The sequence below is a fragment of the Festucalex cinctus genome, chromosome 12, assembly GCF_051991245.1.
Source record: "Festucalex cinctus isolate MCC-2025b chromosome 12, RoL_Fcin_1.0, whole genome shotgun sequence".
Taxonomy (NCBI): Eukaryota; Metazoa; Chordata; class Actinopteri; order Syngnathiformes; family Syngnathidae; genus Festucalex; species Festucalex cinctus.
Window position 1 is genome coordinate 15,058,638 of NC_135422.1, and position 21,602 is coordinate 15,080,239.

The 21,602-nt window shown below is 38.2% G+C and overlaps 1 protein-coding gene across 2 annotated transcripts; it reads left to right on the forward strand.

Annotated features, from left to right (window-relative positions):
* Positions 1-2,369: 2,369 nt before the first annotated feature.
* Positions 2,370-20,564, forward strand: crlf1a (cytokine receptor-like factor 1a). 2 transcript variants are annotated; one of them, XM_077538669.1, is made up of 9 exons: positions 2,370-2,711; positions 5,782-6,060; positions 9,647-9,776; positions 11,194-11,363; positions 15,652-15,809; positions 17,480-17,554; positions 17,770-17,863; positions 19,400-19,588; positions 19,681-20,564. In XM_077538669.1, exons 1-9 carry the CDS (start codon positions 2,639-2,641, stop codon positions 19,695-19,697), a joined length of 1,185 nt encoding a protein of 394 aa, XP_077394795.1. In that variant the 5' UTR covers positions 2,370-2,638; the 3' UTR covers positions 19,698-20,564. The 2 variants fall into 2 exon arrangements, with proteins under 2 accessions (XP_077394795.1, XP_077394794.1); XM_077538668.1 differs by having other exon boundaries at positions 19,400-19,584.
* The last annotated feature ends 1,038 nt before the right edge of the window (positions 20,565-21,602 follow it).

The following is a 21,602-nucleotide window of genomic DNA, read 5'->3' on the forward strand; positions in this document are numbered from 1 at the left end:
GGGAGGGAGAGGCAACTTCTGTTTGAGTTTCAGTAGATGCTGGTGCGATGGATCTGGCATGCATAAGGACCACCACCAAAGAAAGAAGCCGTCAACCGCGGTCCAGCAAAGCGAGCACCCCCCCCCGGAATCCCCAGGCCGCGGCAGCACCAAGGCCACCCCCAAGCCACCCGAGCGGACACCGGTCGGCGAGCCGACCCAGACACCCGGAACACCCCCGCCCCAGCCCCGGCCCACACCCCCGAGCCCAAGGCCGCAGAACGAGGCCCAGCGGGCCCCCACAGCGCCCCACCGGTCCCCAGCCCCCATCCCCCCACGACCCCCCCGCACCCCACCCAAACCCGCCATCCACCACGACCCAGGCCCCACCACCCCCGACCCCCAAACCCCCGAACACACCCCGACCCCCAGCACCCAACCCCCCACCCACCCATACCTCCACCCCCCCCCCCAAACAAGCCGCCCCCCCCCGACGGCCGCCACCCCCCCCCCGCGAACCCGGCCCCCCGCGAGAACCCCCCACCCCCCCCGGAAACCGGCACCGGGCAGCAGCGCAGAGAGGGAAGATGTGCCCACCCCACCTCCAGCCGCGCGAGATTTGCACAGCGGCGGGAGGGGGGAAGCAGAGGAGGAAGCACCAGGGGAGAAGGCGGAACACCAGAACACCGAGCCCGGTGGGGAGAGGCCCCGGTCGTCACGCCAGAGTACAAGTGACACCTAACCCTGTTACTGAGTCCGCCAGCTCGCCGACTGGCGAGCTCTACCCTACACCGTGAATGTGGCCCCACCCAGTGTATATACAAGTGTGTGCGTGTGGTGCATTAAAATTGGGAGCAGGTGAGTCGGAGCAGAGGGAAAAATTTTCCCCTATTCCGACACACCCGTATCCCCCCCCAAAAAATGAATATGTATATGTGTGGTGCATTAAAAAAGGGAATGGAGGGACAAAGTGGTGGGGCAGGGACACAAATGGGGGGGACCACAGCGCTGCCAGGCACTGCAGTCCATGATGATGCTTCATTTTTAACTGTTGGGGGATGTGGAGGGGGGGGGGGGGGGGCTTCGTTTTATGTACCAGGGGTGATTCGAGAAACATGGAATTTAAATGTAGCCGTTTTATACATTTTTTACGCTATCTAATTCCCTTTTTTTTTTTTTTTTTTTTTTTTGTTACGTGGATCCAATCAGTCAGCTTGTCCGCAGCACTTCGGCTGCTGAATGCAGAAAATAGAATTTTGAATCACTACTGCCACCTGTGGCCGAAAAATGAAACTGCACACTCCCTTCTTCCCGTACACAATGTGCGCATGATGTCACATCCGCAAACAGTAGGCGGGAAATTCGAACCTAAATCCAGTCTGAAAATTATTGGCCAAAGGCTTGCAGGAGTACCCACTGTGAACAGCTAAGGTGTTAATCTGCTAATCAGAAGATGTTTGAGTCATAATTGGTCAAATAAAAAGGTTATTGTAAAGATATTTTGGGGCAAATTCATCCGTAGAGCAGCTTTAAGGCCAATACCAGCCACCAATACCTAAAGCAAAACAAATCTGACATTGATTATGTCCTCATCACCAGTAGTTGGCGCTATAATGCGGCAATTTCATCAGAAAGGAAGATCATTGTGTTATATATATATATATATATATATATATATATCAAAACAGGCATCGATACTCGGAATCAGTAAATCTTCAAGTGTGAAGAATTAAATTAAATAAAGCTGCTTGTAAAAATGTAGTATCGGACATCCCTAACAACAATATCACTATGGAAACATTCTTTTTTAATGATTATTATCGTGTGATTATTAATATTTTCCTTTATACATGATATGAAATACTTAAAAATGTATTTTTAATAACTGAATTTTGAATCTTTTATTCCAAATTTTAGTTTCTTTAAAAAAAAGAGAAAAACAATTTAACAATAGCAAAAATACTGTATAACCATTTTTAAAAAATGATCGTATTTTATTTAATTGTTACTGTCAATATTATATTATTACTTTATTTTAAAAACTTCTTAATATATTTATTTTAAGAAATTATAAATTATTATTATTATTATTATTATTATTATTATTATATACATTATAATTTTAAAGGGAAATAGCAACAATAATTTAGAGATACTTTACATACTTGTCAGTTGTCACGTTTCACCTTGTGACCAATTATGAGGTGCGTAAAACTGAACGCAGGTGTACCTAATACTCTGACTGATTGTCACATCCCGACAAGGTGACGTCTGCTGTGTTTTTCTTTCGTTGGAACTTGAGCGCGTCCCCGGTGGGAATGTTTGAGGTGAAAGTGGATGAGGAGGGAGGAAGAGGGGAAATGAGACAAGGCAGGGGAGAAGGAGAAGGAGAAGGAGGAGGAGGAGGAGGAGGCGGGGCTTCAAAGTATGAACTTGTGTATGATTTAAGCTGCAGGAGGGAGGAAGAAGTAGCAAGAAGACGAGCGGACGAGCTAACTGGACGTGCTTCTTAAGCCGCCTTTCACGTTTCTTTTCTTTTTTTTTTTCTTCAATCCACATTTTGTGCGCAAAAGCGGAGTTGCGCACGCAAAACGCGTCGAGCGAAGGAGCCCACCAAACAAAAAGGAGAAACGAAGCAGAAGGAGGCACGAGAGTGGTCATGGATACGTGCTCACGGAGTCTCCTGCTTCTCCTGCTGCTGCACTCCGCTGCCGTCTTGACCCTGTCCACACGTAAGTCAAGTCACACATGCGCAAAAGACCGTTTTTTGCGCAAATGTCTTCTGTGTTATTTTGGGTGCATGGCAATGCAGACTTTCATGTGTCACACTGTGGGGAAGAAAAAAGATAATCAAAAGCAACTTCAGGGGGCTTCTCACGAGGGTGACACCCCCAAATCTTCTACTTTGGCACCCCTTGGGAACATTATTCATCTTTCCTGTCTTTAGATTCATTAATGTTCCCCCAGAATAGGCCCATGAGAGACATTTTGTGTTGAGGACTCGTGTTGGGGGTTACAGGGGCTAATTGTTAGTAGGGATACCAGGTATCGTATTGGGCCTATTCCAGCCTTATTTGAAGGCATCGGGTACTCATGGGAGGCTGCTGATACCAGCCACCGCCACTTACGGCAAATGACGAGTATTGTGTCAGTTGAAAGTGATTCGTTCAAAAGAATGAATCTTTAAAGTTAACGTGACTGAATAGATTACTTCTTGAAGCCATTCGTTCTTTTCAACTCAGAGCTGTCGACAGGGAGCAAAAACGGAAATTCAGAATTAGATGAGAATAAAAACGTGTACTTGAAAGTAAACAGGAAAGAATTTAACATTTAAATTCCCTTTTAACGGGTTTTCGTATGAATCGCTATGACAACTTTGTGATTGACATGCACATGGCAAAAAAAAAATGGAGGGGCCACAGTCTCTTTAGTTTTATTTCTCATCTCGAAAATATTTTTTGGTAAAAGAGTAATGATGATGATGGTTAATTTTTTTAAAGGATTTATTTTACTATCATGTTTTGTTTTGTTTTCGACAAAAAAACTGCCATTTGAACACATTTTTTAGCCTTTGAAGTTGAAGTTGAAGTTGAACTTTATTGAACATATGTATATGTATATATATATATATATATATATATATATATATATATATATATATATATATATATATATATATATATAAAGAAAGTTAAAAGTAAAAATAAAAGAAACATCCAATAAATATCGATTTATATGTTCAAGGGAGTAGGAAGAAGTTGAAAACTTATCCAGTCCTACCCCTTATTCTTCATATCCTATCACTTATTAACAATAAATTACATTTTAATTAAAAAAATATAATATATATACACACAATAGTAACACACATATATACAAATTTCATTACACATATTGATTCATCAAAGAAAAATAAGTAAATAAATAAATCATTTCTACCATTTTCTTAACTCATGTCTGATTTAAATAATAATATTGAACTTTACTTTTAAACATTTTTTTAAATTCAACAAGTGAATTACATCTTTTCAGGTCAGTTCCCAAGTTATTCCACAAATTAACTCCTTTAACGGAGACACACCTTTGCTTAATATTTGCCTTTCATTGAGGACACCCATCAAATAGCGCCTGTGTGACGTATATATGCGCAGCTACTGCACGGCTGACTTTCAACAAGTCTGCACTCTATAATTCCTTTCACACATGATGAGGGTTTGTGGTGGTGGTGGGGGAATCAAAACAGTGACATCATTAGCTCGGGTCTCCGAGAATGTTCATGACAGTAACTTAAATAAATCAACGTTATGTGCGTTTCCTGGCTTAAGTGGCTGGATGAGGGTTTTTTCTCTTTCTTTTCTTTTATGGGTAGCAGCACGAAGGCTTTAAAGGGCACTATAAAAAGAAAAAGAGGGAACACAATAGACCTCTATCATCAAGCGCTTCCTGTTGTTTATGACAAGGAGGCTAATTGCTCGTTACTGTCGTATGAATGGTTGTAACCTTTTCTGTGCTTGGCAGTTAAAGGGGGAAGGAAGATTTTGGAGAGATTTTTTATTTTTTTCCTGCAATGTAAAACAGACTTAAATGGCATGTACCGGTACTGTATCTTCCATATTATGTGATTAAAAAAAAATCAAAAAATTTACCCCTTCTTTTTTAACAAAACAAAACAAGTGTAATCATATTTCCATGTTTCAAATCAACTTTTCTATCCATACTTTCTGATGCAGGGTGCATGTCACCACCTACGCCAGAGAGGGCGCTATAGGGTGGATGTGTGCATGTCAGTGGGTAGAGGAAGAGAGGAGAGTGAGAAAGTATCATGCTAAGTTTGTAAGAGAGAAATTAAGAGAAAGTTTGAAGACAGAAGAAAGGAAAATAAGTCTAGTTCCCTTTTGGGCATTGCACACAGCCAAAGAGGTTAGTTTGTTTTGTGTCTGTCAATACATTTGTGTAATTTTAGTCGAAGGTGTCTTTATTTTCTTTGTGTGTTTTTGCTTTGGTTTTAATGGTGGATTTATTGTTTTGTAGGATCAATAAATTCAGCAAAGAAAAAACACTATCTATCTATCTATCTATCTATCAAACCTCATAGACTGAAAAGAGTTAACACCACTTGGGTGAGGTCAGTTTGACTGAACGTTTTGGGTTAAATGAAGTACAGAAAATTGAAAAGATAAATTAATTACAGTGTTCCCTCGTTTTCCGCTGGGGTTAGGTTCCAAAAAATACCCACAATAAATGAAATCCGCGAAGTAGTTAGCTTTATGTTTTACAACTCTTAGAAATGTTTTAAGGCTCTAAAATCCCCGACCGCACAATTTATACACTTTTCTCATTGAGGCATTTACATGTTCTCACATTTCTCTCTTGTTCAAACATTGACAATGTTCAAACCTTCATAATTTTTATAAAATGGGTATATTACTGTAAAAAAATATGCAAAATTGCACTTAAAAAAAAATCCGCGATACAGCGAGACCGCGAAAAGACTGTACAGAAAATTGAAAAGATAAATTAATTATGATTTTTTAGAAAATAGGCAAATGTTGATCATTGTTTCCCAAAGTAAAGCAAATATTTTATTTTGATTCAACCCAAAGATAGTCAGTCCAGTTTATTGGAGGACTACAATAATTGGATCTTTACTTTTGAAAAAATGACATACTGGGCGTTTGGACAGTTCTAAAAGGCATCTAAATTGATTATCAAAACTAATTATTGATTCATTTGGTAATGGATTAGTTGTCGATTTTAATCATTGCACATCTTTCCTTAACCTTCCATCATTTTATCCCCCAGATGTGGCAGTGGTCTACCCCCAGGACCCCGTCCTCCGCGTGGGCTCCAACCTGACGGCCAGTTGTTGGGTGCAACCGGACTCCGGCTTCCACGCCGGTTCGCTGTACTGGACGCTCAACGGCCAGCGGCTTCCCGCCTCCGCGTACCGAACGCTGAGCCCCAGCAACCTCAGCGTGACAATCAGCGGGCTTAACGCCTCGCGACAGACGTCCGGCGACAATCTGGTGTGCCACAACCACAAGGGTCACATCCTGGCCGGCTCCTGCATCTACGTCGGAAGTAAGTTTCATAAAATTTTTTTGCTCGATATTGTGATTCATTTTTTTCAAGGTCATTTTCCTATTTTTTTTTTAAACAAACATCAAGCAATAAATTAATCTGCATTACAATAGACCCTCCAAATAATTCTTAAAAAATAGGGGTGCCAGGCGATTAAAATTTTTAAATCATATTTAATCGCTGAGCGCAATAGTTAACTCACGATTAATCGCAATTTTTACATCTGTTTTAAATGTACAATAAAATCTACAAAATAAAACTTTTTTTTTTCCCGAAGTTTTTATGCTCTTGCTAACATAAAAGTGAAAAAAAATTAAAACAATGGAAATATGGCTGCATCTTTTAGTCATTGATATGAAGTCATAAAATTGAGTTAAAATTAAAAAGATGCACAGTACTATACAAGTGTGATATTGATTTGTAGGCCAGCACAATATATCCAAAAAATATCAATATCGCGATATTGGCCCATGCAATATGCATATCGCAAAGACATGCAATAAGTTTCAGATGGAATTTTATGCTTTTATCTGAATTTGTCCAGTCAGAAGTTAAGTAAAATGTGCACTGTCTGCCATCCAATAGTTGAACTTTATCGAGAGGTCATTACAATTAATGAACTAAGAATACATTGAGTTTGGTTATTTAGCTGCTAAAAAAAATGTAATTCTTTCATTAGATAATAAAAATGTAATTTCTTTAGGTACATGTTAAATATCGCAATAATATTGATATTGCTATATTCAGCAACTATATCGCACGTTTTTCCAATATCGTGCAGCCCATTTGTGTTGGTCATTTTTCTGCCACTAGATGGCACAATTGCATTTCTAAGACGGTGACAGCTCAGTGCATTTTTCTTGTCATATTAAGAGCTGTCTAATCTTTAACATGAAGTAACTTGTGAAATTCAGCACATTTTTTTTTAAATTGTAAAATACAACTTGACCTCAGTCTCCACAAATATGCATTATTATTAAATTTATTACAGCTAAATTTTGAGATGAACGTGTCTGCTGTCAAAAAAATTAAGAAGCGGGATATTTAAATAAACTCAAAATTAGCGCACTAATTTTGACACCCCTATTAAAAAAATAAAAAACTTTTTTTTTGTAATGGAAGTTGCGGATGTGAGTGAGAGGAGTGTAAAGGAAGTGGGAATACAAAGAAGGAGCAGTGGGGATTTTTTTTTTCCTTTTTTTTTTTTCTTAAGGGTCTCTACATCCACTTGTGGCCGTAATTTAAGTTTTAGTGCGAGGGCCTCCACCAGCGTGTGTGTCGCTTTGAGTGCCTGTGTGGTCCATTACTCGCACTATCACTCACGGGCATCACGCTGACACACACGAATACTTTTGCACGCACACACGCACGCATGCACGCACACAGTCGTCATACAAGCCGTAAACACTTTTTACGGCGCTCCTGTCAATACGAGGGAAAACCAAGCCTTAAATTCCTCCTCTGCTGAAAAAAATGTTCTTTTGCCTCCTCCGTTGGCTCTTTGACTGCCATTATTGTGCAAAATGATGTGAAACTGCTTTGACACCCAGAAGCCCCCCTAACTCATTTAAATGGACTCTGTGGATTATTTCCAGGGTCTACATTTGTATTGCTCAGGGCGGCTATCATCAATAAATGGCGTGATTTGTATTAATCGTGATGCGACTGTTGTGCGCAGGGATGCAGCCATTTTGGTATTGAATAATTGAGTATTCAAATTAAAGATATTTTTGATTGGTTTGGTTGGCAAACAATTGATACATAAAAGAAAATACTAATATAATTTTCACTTAATGACTACCAACCTTTTTATTTTTTTTGCTCTGTGGTTTATTTCTAGCTGTTTGCTGTACTGTGTTTTTGTTGTTTTAAAGTGAAGTCTGATCCATCACTGATGAGAGGAGTGATTGCATAATTGCAGTCTGCTAGCTCACTGGTAACATGCTAACACTATAGACAAGGAAATTAGAATGGACGTTACGATAATTAAAAACCTTCAAACATTTTGAACCTTTACACCAAGGTTATAATAGTTTTGAATTTTTCGTTATGCTTTGTTTTTATTTAGCTTGACTTTTTTTTTTTATTCAGTTACCGGTAATTTTAATTACTTTTTAAAGCGTGTTTTTTTTGTTTGTATGTTTGTTTATTGAACATATAAACGTAAACATAAACAAGTAGCAGATTAAAACAAATAAAAGAGAAGAAACTTATGCAATTATTAGTGATAGTTGACATGTTCAAAGGTTTAGTTTTTAATAGGGATGGGCAAGTATCGATACCAGATATCCGTATCTTGCCAATACCCAGCCTTATTTGAAGGTTTCCGTAGTCGCAAAGCCGGCAGATACCAGTATCAGTCGCTTTCTTGTGGGGCATTTTACGAGCAGGAACTAGAAATTAGTAATTAGAAGAATTTTTAAAATGCCATTAATTTCATACAATTTAAAGGAAAAATGCTATATTTGGAGGTCTTTTAAAATGATCTGTCATTGTTTCATTTGGGGAATTTTATGTATTTAAATTTTATGTATCAAAAAGTACTTGTGGTATCGGTAGCTACTCGAGTATTCAATCTGGCATCGGTTTGGAAAAAAACGCTATCAAACACCCCTAGTTGCTGTTGTTGTTGTTATTATTATTATTATTAATTATTTTACATTTTTTTTAATGCTTTGTTTGGGTTTTTATTAGTTTTTTTTTTATATATGTAGCATTTGTCGAGCGCAAGATAAAACAAAAAAGGCTATTATGCAATAACGTAAACAACAATTCCAAAGGACCGTAGGACATTTTTTTCTGTAAAGCCAATAAAAAAAATAAAAAATAAAAAAAATTGAAAGCTCATGTATGAAATTAATTGAAAAAGACGAAAGTGTGAAAGATTCTTTTTTTTTTTTTGGCTACAATTGTAGTTTTATGAAGATAAAAATTAGTTTCATTTCAATCATTCCGTTTTTTGTTTTTTTTTTAAAGCCCTCTCGTTTTTAGTTTATTTCATTAACAACAATTTTAGTTTGAGTTATTCCATTCTTTAGAGCAACCTTGCTTTGCACACATGGAGCAGCAAAACAATACTCGCTGACATACTATACTGTATGGTCTCTCTGTTCGCTCTGTGGAAACGACGAATATTCTTGCAGCTTAGTAGAGCACCTTCTCTGCCTCTTACACTTTTTTTTATATACAGTAGTCATAAGAACTGACACTTGTTTTTGCCAAAAAAAAAAAAAAGCCAACACATTGTAAGTAAAGCCATCAGATGAAAACGAAGTGACACGCATACTAGCAGCATGGATCCTAAGCTCTGTATGCTGTAACGGTGTTCAGAACCTTGTGTTCTCAGAGATTTGTGGCGGGGTGAGGTGATTGGGCGGGGGGTTGGGGGGGGGGGGGGGGGTGCTTTCCGCAGGGCTCTGAAATCTGATTACAATCGCACAAGCGCACGCCACACAAACAGGCACGATCACCAAATAAAGTCAAAAAGCGGTTAAAAAAAAAAAAAAAAACATCCCTCAATGGGTCCTTTCTGACTTTTTTTTTTTTTCCCTCCTCTTTTGTCTTCCCCTTGCGTGTGTTCCCACAGTGCCTCCGGAGAAGCCTCTCAATTTGACGTGCTGGTCTCGGAACACCAAAGACCTGACGTGCAGCTGGGCACCGGGAGGGAAGGGGGAGACTAGCATTAGCACCCAGTACTTGCTCAAGTACAAGCTCAGGTGTGTGCAAAAAAAACACATGTACTAGTGCCTTGAGATATGACTGACCCAATGGTATATTTTTATTTTTTATTTTTTTTAAGATACTAGCGTTTTATGGTGGTGGTGGAAACTCCACTCACTTGGTAATAAACAGCAATTTGGAAGAAGCTTAATGCCGCTCAAATTCAGGTTTACTGTCAGACTTAACATGAAAAAAGGAGAATTACACATTGTCTACTGTATTTCAAATAACAACACAATCAATGTTGACTTAAGAGTGACACTCAATCTTAGCACGCTAGCACACAATGCTAACAAAAAATAGCATCGACTTCCAGGAAGTGATATTCCTTCATATAACCAATTTTCACACTCAAACAGAAAGACAAAAATGAAAGAAGGAGTTAGATCAATCACAATTTTCTTCTTATATTCTTTTTAATGTAAAGTGGTATGCACTTCCATGCATACATGACACCACACAGCCATTATTTATAGGGTTGTAATGATCACGGCGATATTGCGATATTAAAACCGTCACAATATATCATCGTTTAATTAGTTTTGAGAGCGTGTTTTGTTAGTTTTTATTAGGGATGGGCAAGTATCGATACCAGGAATCGGTATCGGGCCAATACCCAGTCTTATTTGAAGGTATCCGTAGTCGCAAAGCCGGCAGATACTAGTATCAACCACCCTCTTGTGGGCATTTTACAAACAGGAATAAAAAATTGCCATTCATTTCATGCAATTTAAAGGAAAAATGCTACATTTGGAGGTCTTTTAAAATGATCTGTCATTGTTTCATTTGGGGACTTTTATGTATTTAAATTTTATGTATCAAAAGTACTTGTGGTGGCCTGTTTTTTTTTTTTTTTTTTTTTTAACGTTTCAAATATCTTTATTAAACATTAGCTGGCAACCAGTCCAGGGTGTTCCCCGCCTAATGCCCAGAGCCAGCTGAGATAGGCTCCAGCACCCCCCGCGACCCTTGTGAGGAATAAGTGGTCACGAAAATGGATGGATGGATAGATGGATATCTTTATTAATCTTTTTTTTTCACACATATTCCCGCATAAAAAAAGTATAAAGGAGACAGCAACCTAAGATCAGAAAGAGAAGGGGGGAAAAAAAAGACAAATTAGGCCATAATGATTTATTTTTATTTTTTTATAAACCTGGCATTTTGTACCTGACCAAAAAAAAAGTGTTTCAGGATAAAGTGTTGAATGTGCAGGGATGATTTACCAAAAGACATTTTGCGAAGGCCCACTTAACAGCATTTACAAGTTTCAAACATGAAACAAAGCCATTTCAAATCCCGAAATAGAGGAAGTCGACGTGAGGGGTGCATTTTTGGATTTGCCGTGCGTGTAATAAATAAATAGCCTTGTAAAAAAGCGAGCGAGTCATGGCTGTTGCTACGCCCCTGCAGGTGGTACGGCAAGGAGAAGGAGTGCGAAGACTACACTCACGCTCAGCCGTACTCGTGCAGCATCACTCGCGACCTGCACCTCTTCACCCCTTACGAGATCTGGGTGGAGGCGTCCAACCGGCTGGGCCACGCCGCTTCCGACGTCATCATGTTGGATATTCTAGACGTGGGTAAGTGCGGACGCTAAGATGACCTCTGTCTGACCTCCTGTCCGGGCTGGAAAAAGAGGACTATGGCTTCAAAAGCATGTGAACCCAATCCAAAATCTTCCCATTTTTTCCCCTCACTTTAAATATTTTTTTACGTACAATAGCCTGTCTTTTTTTTTTTTTTTTTTTTTTTTTTTTTTTTTTTTTTAATCAAATTTAAAAAGTGAAACTCAAAAACATAGTCACCGCCAAAACTCTGTGACCAAGTAATCTCATTTGGACACGCATTATTCACCGAGAAATTGGATAATTTGGTGAAATGTGCCGTTTTGCAATCATAAAATGATGTGTAGCATCTGGAACCGCAGCAAGAGTCCCAACATGTTGTATGTATTATACCATTGAAATGATCCAAGTTTTATTCGTCTTATGTAGTAGCATGCATTGCATTGGCTTTTCATCGTGCGGCGGAGCTTCATTTCATCTGTGCTAACGGGATGTTAGCATGCTAATGTGCTTACAGACCTCTCTTTAATTGACTTTTAATTATGAGTGATATGTTTGTTTGTTGTTTTTAATTGAATTAATCATAAATTGAAAGACATAACTTTAACCAGGGACTGTTTACTCTTTTTGTTTTGAGTGTTAGCGCTTTCACACTAGCAAATGGCTAAACAGTTTGGGACCTTTTTTTTTTTTTTTTGTCATTTAATTGACTGAAAGTAGAATAATTGAAGGTTACCTTTTGATACCATATTGAAGTTTGTCTAATACACCAAGATAACTTTTGCCATGAAATATATAAGCAGTCAGTTTTTGTATTTAATCTTTAAACTAATTTATGCTAGCAAGCAGCTAACTAGCTTGTGAGCAACTGACTAGCTAGCATCACTATTTAATTTAGTTGATTGACAGCAATAGTTTAATGAGATCATTATCAGTAAACACAATCAGTTAGAATTTTATTGTGTGTATTTTATTGACGAGCCCGATTAGATTAGCAGAAACTTTAAGAACTCTTATGATAGAAAAATAATCTTCTTCTAACATGTGTTTTCTACTAAATTTGCTAAAGGTCACGTCAACCAATTCAAGGAAAATGTTCAGTTCTTTGTACACGCAGCCCTCAATGAACGTTTCCCTCAGCAACATGACATTTTGTAGACGTCCATTAGGGATAGACCGATTATCGGCCTGGACAATTATCGCCGTCGATACTGCAGCATTTTGTCGAATATCGGTATCTGCCTTTTTTCCCAAATCTGACGGCTGATAAAAAGGTAAAGCTAAAACTATTTATTTAAAATTTCAGTTAACTTTATGAGATGCTGCTGACCCTGGGAATCTTCTGACCCTTTAGTTTTTGTTTGACATTAAAATAAAAAAATGTGGTTTTAGGTTCCATTTACCCTTTTAAGACTTATTGATAACCTTGGGAGCTCCCTGAATTTGTTTTGTTTTTTTAGAAATTTAAAATGACGTACAGGGTGATTCAAAAATAATGACCCTATTTCGTGTTCAAATATTCTATGAAGGAAAAATGGCAAAAATGCAACACTTATAATAAAAGTATTCTGCCAACAGTCAAGTTTTATTTCACGTTACAAGTGCTCAATATGGCCTCCCCTTGCAGCACGAGGAACATCAATACGATATGAGAATTCTTCCCGAACACGTCAAGCTTGGCATTTCTGTTTAAAAAAAAAAAAAAATTATGCTTATATTTTTCCCCCTTTTGACCGAAAATGAATATCGGCTTAAAAATATCGGTTATCAGCCTCCTTGACTACTAATAATCGGCATCGGTATCGGCCCTGAAAAAACATATTGGTCTATCTGTAATATCCATCATGTAGATTAGATGTTTTGAGAAGCAATTTCAAATTTGGTTCGAAGTAAATGATTCAGGTTCGTTTGACTGAGTAGTACCTAGCTGGACTTAAAAAAAACAATAATAGTAAATTTGTAGCTTTTTCCATCATGAGTGGGCTCACAAAAAAAAGTTCATGAGTGGGCTCACAAAAAAAGTCTCAAGATGTTATAACAAAACAGATGGAGACATCCGCCATTTTGTTTTGAAGTGACCATTTTGGCCTATTTCAGGGATGCTTCAAAGAAGAACTTCGCCAGCACTTTTATGTCCATACACAGTATTTTGAGCGTACTAGAAGATGCGCCGAAGTAGAATAACAGTGGACCTGTCGACATTCCTACTTTTAATCCAGAATTCTTGAAGCGCTTAAGATCTTTCAGGTTTTCATCGGGGGGCCTCGCAGCTGTTAGGAAGGGAGTGATGTTACCTTTTAAAGTATTGTTCCGCACACTTGCCGGCCGCCTAGCTTTGGCGAATCCTTCAAAGAGACCACCATCTCGTGTTGAAAACAAGCGTCCATCATTCTGCAAACCTTTTGCACACACCTGTACACATCCCGAAGCGAGGGCGGCGTCCTGTCAAGTGAATAGAAAAAGGGGAAAGGCGCTTTGATCCACGCTTTGCTTTTGTTTCCTCCGGGTTGCCCCGGACGCTGTTTTGGCTTCGCGTCAAAACAAGCAAAAACTGCGTCATCATAGCCGTGAGTCACGCGTGTCCACGGGGCGGGAACACCCCTCATCGCAGATTGCCGCATTCCACAGTCGGGAATTGTATTCCTTGGTTTTGGTTTCAGTCTTTTCACTTTGTTTTAGCGTCATATTTTTTTTTCCCGAGACAATCCCACTCAAATGTTTTGTGTTTGTTTATTTAACGGCGAGGGATCAGTCTGACAAGACCGACAATTGACGCGAGCTCGGTTAAAACCCAAAACAAACGGTGGGGGAAGTTAAAAAAAAAAGATGTGGAAAGCAGTGTTTTGCGTATAGAGACATCAGGCCCGCCACTCGGAATTGACTTGATTTCTCCGGCCGCCAACATAAACGTCGCGGCGGGAGAGAAGCTATTATCGGTCCGGCTTGATGCGGAACATCTGTGCCCTGACAACAGAACATCAGCACCTTCTTGTAGGGAAGATGTCGACGTGTTAATTACTGTAATACGCACGCACCCAAAACGAGCGTACAGGCTACATTCTTGCGGAATGACTTTTTTTTTTTTTTTTTTTTTTTTTTCGCTTTTGAGGCGCCGATGTAAACAGTGGCTCAAATTTCAAGAAAAAAATTGTAGTAGCGAACGTTGTGGGAGACGACCTATTTTCTTGTCTGTTTTCTGTCTTGTCTGCTTCTTTGGCGATGACCGAAATTAGGCAAAATCAGGAGAAAATTAAATAGAAGGCCCAAATGGATGATGATGTTTTTCTTTTTTTTAAATTATAAATCATTATACTACAATAGCAACTCTGATCCTAAGAAAGTCTTGAATTTGATTTGACTAAATAAAATATCCTTAGACATAACCTTTAGTAATAATTATTTAAAACATTATGTCTTTAAAATGTCATATTTTCTTTGAACCATCAACACGTTGTTTCTGGTGCACAACTTATGGTCTAAGTTATTTTGTAGGCGTAAGGTCTTAAATTAGAATTTACTTTGTGAATACAATTGTTGTAAAATAGAAATACATTTTTTTTTTTTTTTTTTTTTTTTTAGAAAAGATTTGGGATTTTTAACCCCCTTCCCTAAATTCACATTTTTATGAGGAAATTTATACAAAAACAAAAACCAAGTTTGATGCGAATAGAAGTATTTTTTTTTCTCAATTTTCTGTGAGCAGTTATGCATTTTTTTTTTGGGGGGGGGGGGAATGTTTGTTTTTGACTAGGTAAGGCATTAATATTTTTTTTTCAGGACTAATTCTAAGGTTTTTTTTTCAAAACCTAACAAGCAATTTTATGAGAAAACTAATACTAAAAAAATAAAAATAATAACAAATAAATACTATTTTTCGTGGATAATTTTGTAATATTGTGAAAAATGTTTTTATTTTTCAGAATGAATAATGAGAAAAAGAAAAATCACAATTGCACAAAAAGACAAACAAACAAACTAATGCGCAATTTTATGGCGGGGTGATATTTCCTGAGTAGAAACTGTAAATTTCTGAGAAGTATTTTTTTTTGCAAATTTCTGACTTTATATTTGTAATGACAAAAACACCAACAAGTGCACAAAAAGATGAGAGTAAATATAACAAAATATATATTTAGCTGTTTCTGAGAGAACCTGCAATTTCATATTGTTTTTATTATTATAATATTGATAAGATGTTTGTTATCTACCTTTTTTTTAAAGGATAAACAACCTTTGACAATTGCTCACATTTCACTGGATAGCGTTGACGTCAGTCTTGGCTCTTGTGGTCTTCCTCTTCCAGTAACCACGGACCCTCCGTCAGGGGTAACGGTGAGTCGCGTGGGGCAGCTGGAGGACCAGCTGAGCGTTCGCTGGGAGGCCCCGCCGGCACTCAAGGACTTCCTGTTCCAGGCCAAGTACCAGATCCGCTACAGACTGGAGGATAGCCAAGACTGGAAGGTAAAGCGCAGTGACATATCGTCCATATCTGCTCTTTTGAAGTCCTCTATCCCCTGATGTGAACTTTATCCGATCGTTGGACTAAAATTTTTATTTCAAATCCGTTATGAATGAGAAGCGCAGCATATCACACATGGATGGCATTCATTACTAATTAGCTCATCATCTTCACCTTTCCAATGAATGAACAATACAACGTAAACACTTGGCCCTGCGGAGCGATTAGCGGTGAGGTCATCAAAGCGGCTTCCCGCGGACGTCAGCCAAGCAAGTCTTTGCTTGTCGAGTGGAAAAAGAGGGCGAGGCGGGCGAGGGCCAGACCCGAGACGTGACGTTCCCGCGGGGCCGGCGAACGGAGGGACTAATGGCTTCAGTATGGCCACGTTGCGTTTTGTAGCCGCAAGATTACTCATGCTGTTTCTCCATTGTCCTTTTATAGGCCTGGCACATCAGTGTCAAAACAGTTGTGCGCTCTTGCGTTTGCGTCTGTGCCTATACGTGTTGTGTGGGTGAGAGAGTGAATGTGAGAGAGTGAGAGTCTGCGTGTGTGTGTGCGTGTCAGAGAGAGAGAGAGAGAGAGAGAGAGAGAGAGCAAGAGAGAGAGATAGTCTGTTGTGCTTCTTCCTAGTTTAAGAGTTTGTGTATGTCTGTGTAATTGTGCGTGTGCGTGAGAGTGTTTACTTGAGAGAGAGAGAGAGAGAGAGGGCGACAGTCTATTGTGCTTCTGTGTGTGAGTGTGTTAATGTGATAGCGAGAGAGTGGGTGAGTATCTTTCTGGATTTATGTGAGAGTATGTGTATGAGTGCAAGGGTGCGTGAGAGTGTGAGTCTTTGTGTGTATTCGTGCAAAAGTGTGTGTACACGCGAGAGAGCGGGTATGTGAGAGTGCATATGCCTGGTGTGTGTTTGTAATGAGAGAGAAGGTGTGTGTGACCGTTTGTGTGTGTGTATGCGTGTGCGAGAGCAAGAGTGTATCTTTGTGTATTAAATGAGAGTGTGATAGAGAGAGAGGTTTTGTGAGAGAGAGTGTGAGTCTTTGTTTGTATTTGTGCAAGAGTGAATGTACATGAGGGTGTGTGAGAGTGTGCGTATACCTGTGTGAGAGCAAGTGTTTCTTTGTGTTTTCTTTGTGACCTTTGTATGTGTGTATGAGAGGTTGTGTGTGTGAGAGACAGTCTGCTGTGTGTGTGTGTGTGTATAGTTAAGAGAGTGCAAGAGTGTATTTGTTTGAGAGTATGTGTTTTAATGAGAGGGAGAGAGCGAGTGAGAGAGTCCATTGTGCTTCTCTGCAAGGGTGCATATACATGTGTGTGTATGTAAGAGTTTGTGAATATTGTGTAAGCGTATGTAGATGAAAGAGTGGTTTTGTTGAGAGAGGCAGATTGTGAGAGTCAGTGTGTGTGTGTGTATGTGAGAGGGAGATTATGTAAGAAGATGAACCTGTGTGTGCAATTGTATAGTGAGAGAGAGTGAGTATCTGCGTGTGTGCGAGAGTTTGGGCGGCTAATAGACAGCAGACCGCTTTGAGATGTTTCCATAAACACGCTGATCGTTGCGGTGATCAAACGTATTTGCGGCGGGAAGCCCGACTGAAGCTTTGTGAGTTTGTTTTTGCCTTCAGCGCAGCTTCGTCTTCATCTCAAGTCTTTGTTCTTTCGGCTCACTTCGCAGGTGATGGATGACGTCGGCAACCAGACGTCTTGCAGGCTGGCGGGACTCAGACCTGGAACTGTCTATTTTGTGCAGGTGTGTTGTCTTGTTGCTGTCGTCGCTCGTATGTTTCATATCTGTTGTAATAATGTTCATCAATAATGTTATTATACAGTACATCTGTCTTTTTAATATCATACTGCCCCCCAGTGGCGTTCTGGGCACGGACAAAAAAAAACCCTCTCATGTCAAGACACCGCTGTAATTTTCTTTTTTTTTTAAATTGTCACCATCATTTTGTCGACCACCAGGTGCGATGTAACCCGGTGGGCATCTACGGTTCCCGCAAAGCTGGAATCTGGAGTGAGTGGAGTCATCCCACCGCTGCGTCCACGCCGCACAGTGGTGAGCGCCGTACACACACATACACTCTTTTTCAGATTGAAACTATTCATTAAATGTAATTCCATCAACAATCATTTTTTATTTTTTGCTGATGTAGTGTTCTGTTTAAACTCAGGCCTTTTGAGCAATATGGTTTTGTTTTTGTTTTTTTGTTTTTTTTAAGGCCGAGATTTGGCAGACTAAAAAAAATCAGCCAACTAATTTAAAAATATATCATGAATATTTTTTATTTTATTTTTTTGGTCAATCAACATTGACAAAAAAAATCTGAATTACAAAATGAATCACATTTGACTGTTTTACAAATTAATACTTTAGTATTGGCTGAACTTTACAACAGAGAGAAAAACCTGCTGACATGTTTTTTTGTCTTGATGTTGAAAAAAAAAAAAGATCGGCAAAAATCAGAAAATAATTATCAGATTATTTTTTTTTCCGTGCTGATTTTAAAAAGAGGCTGTTGTTCACCAGTATAAACTTTTACCCCATAATATTATTATTATTATTATTATTATTATTATTATTATTATTATTATTATTAATAATAATAAATGTATTTATTTATTTATTCATTTATTTATTGATTTATTTATTTTTAGGATTTGAGAGGCAGATTTTTTTTTCTTGCAAGCCCCAAAAATTATTGCAAAAACGCGGTTAAATATTTATTATACGTCTTCCAATAAATGGAATTGAAAATAATTGGGATTTTTTTTGTTTTTTAAATGTAGGAAAAAAAAGAACACAATCTATATATATCAATCAATATAATCAATCAATATACGAATTTGCAGATGCCGAACTGCGAGAATTCAAATGTAGTTTTAAGTTGTAATATCACCATTCACCACTAGATGTCTTAGTTGCACTCGCACTGGGTCTTGTACTGCCTGTGCTACAAAATGCTAGCATTTTTTGTTTTTGCATATTTTGAAAGATATACAGGACAATCTCATTTTGAGGGTCCTTCCACCAAAATAAAATATAGATTTTTTTTTTTTAATATTAAAAAACTGAATGTAGAATCACATCTGCATTCTCTCGCACTTATCTCATTTGCTCCCAAAAAAAACATATAAAAATGTTCTATTTTAAATATTGCCATGCTCCCAAAGACGTATTTATATGTTTTTTTTTTTAAATGTTTTTGGCTTTGATGCAGCCTCTGAACTGAAGAGAATGCTTGAAGCAATGGTAGTTACTACAAAAACGGACAGCAGGTGGCAGCAAAGTATAAGAGATAAATCAGAGCAATGTTGCAAAAGGCTCTTTTCCCCAGTTATAAACAGATTTGGTAATAATGATGAAACTTAGCTATATTCTAATGATAATTGCTGCAATACGGAAACAAAAATATCCTTTTTTCCTGATGAAAGAAGAGACTCTAATCTTTCTTTTGGTAGGTTCCATGTTTTTATAGCAATAGAACAGAATATTCTGCGGGCCTTGCAAAATTCAGTTAAAGTGGCTGGGAGTGAATGAATTAATATCATCGTACATTTTATTTTGTGTGTTATGTTTTTTTTTGCCGCACAGAACGCGCGGCGTCGGGCTCGTGCGACCCCAAGTCGAGCGGCGACTCCAACTCGACGCTGCGGCGCGAGCTGAAGCAGTTCTTCGGCTGGGCACGCAAGCACGCCTACGGCTGCAGCAGCATGTCCATGAAGCACTACGACCAGTGGCGGGTGATCATGCAGAAGTCGCACAAAGCACGCAACCAGGTAGGTAAGCATCACCGCGCGTTCATGCACGCACGCACGCACGCACGCGCGCAATGAGGCGCAACGAGTAACAGATTGCGTCTCGTTCATTTATAGGTTCTCCAAGGGGATAAGTCGTAGCACATGCCCGGTGGAAAAACAATGGGAATGACAACCAGAGGATGGTCGTAAAAAAATTAGAAAGACTTTTTTTTTTTTTTTTTCTTGTTGTTGTTGTTGTGTTTTTTTTTTGTGTTTTTTTGCGGCCAGATGACATCTGGAGATGTTGCTTATTCTTCCGTTAAAGGCCTCTTTTTGCAGTCGGGACATTTTTGACACACAAAAAACTAAAGTGAAATGGTTTGAAACTTGCAAATTTGCATATATATACCAATCTTATTATATTAATTGAATTGTTAGTTGTGTCCCACTTTGGTCATTTCAGAAAGAGCACTAAAACTGCAAATAGGGGACCGTCCCCCCTGTCCTCAATAGGTGAATTCATGAATAGTGAACCACAAATATGCGGGGAATTAATATGCATGGTTCAAATTTCCAAATCAGTCTGTCAGATTTTTTTTGTTTCTTTTTTGTGACTGTCTTTTTGTGACTCTTGCTGTAGTTCAGATTTACAGTGAGTAAAGGAGTGTGTTTCAATGATGTTAAGTTTACAATGATGAGGTGGAAATGTGCCTGGTTCCATTTTGAAGATATCAAATTGACCCATATGCCAATATATAAAAAAAAAAGAAAAAAAAAAAAGTGCATTGTGTTACTTGAGCCATGCAGCGCAAATCCAGCCATCCTGATCACGCAGTGTTTCTAATAAGTGCGTTAAAAAGTGCCAACGTTTTTTTGGTTTGTTTTGCCAGACGTCTCTTGCATCGCCTTTATTTTTGTACTGAATCATAGCGGCATATTTAAGAGTGTGTAAAGTTATGTTTTATTTTTTAAATTATGTTTTAGCTAGTGAATAAATATTATTGACTGACTGAACAGTGTTTACTGTTTGCTGTGTTTGTGTTTGTCGTTGTTGTGCAGAAATACACAATAAAAATAGCTCATTCCACATTCAGAAATATCAATCATGAATGGTACAAATTTAATGAATAAAAATGTATTGCATATAGAAAAAATAAAACCAATTAAAACTATTAAAATGACCCAATAAAAACCTTCAAAATAAATCATGAGAAAACTTTATATTAAAAAAATAGTATGTCTAATAAAACAAATATGACAAAAAAATAAAAATAAATCTAACATTAAAAGCAAAACTGGTAAACAATTATGCTCATTATCTGATTTATTTATTCATTTATTTTGAGGTCGCTGCCCATATGTAATTCCATTCATGACTTTTAGATGATGGAGCTCATTTTAATAGGATTCAATTCTCATAGAACGGATTGTATAGATTTTAAAGTTTTTGATAGTTGATAAATGAGTGATTGATTTTGATCTTGTCCTGAATACATTAACGTGAACCCCGACTGTCGTCATGGCAAGTTTGCTCCATATTTATTTGGTTGTTACTTAGTTCCGAGATAGGCCAACATTTTTTTTTTTAAACTAATGTCCAGTATAGCGTGCATTGTGTGTAGAAAACCGATTTCCTTTTTGTCAGAATATTAAAGCGTTATCATATGACCGCGTTCTCAGGTACACGGTATTTACAATTTGTTTCTCATCATAAGCCTAAAGAACTGTAATGACAACGTTTCAACAACAGTGGGCAGCACATTCACGCTTCATCTGTTAATAATGTACTTGTGCATGAAAAATAACTAATTTCAGCGTTTTATCTTGTACGATTTTTTGACTTTTTTTCCCCTCAATAAATATCACCTTTTTTTTCTCAAAAAAAAAAAAAAAAAACGAAAAATTGTGAGTGCTCCAGCAATGAGTACTCACATTCATTTGCATATGTTCATCGTCCTGACTTAACATACCACAAGTCTAAAAGCAATGTTCTGCTATTATCTTAATGTAGTAGATAACGCAATTTTTCGTAGCTATGTACTAGTTCATATTCTACT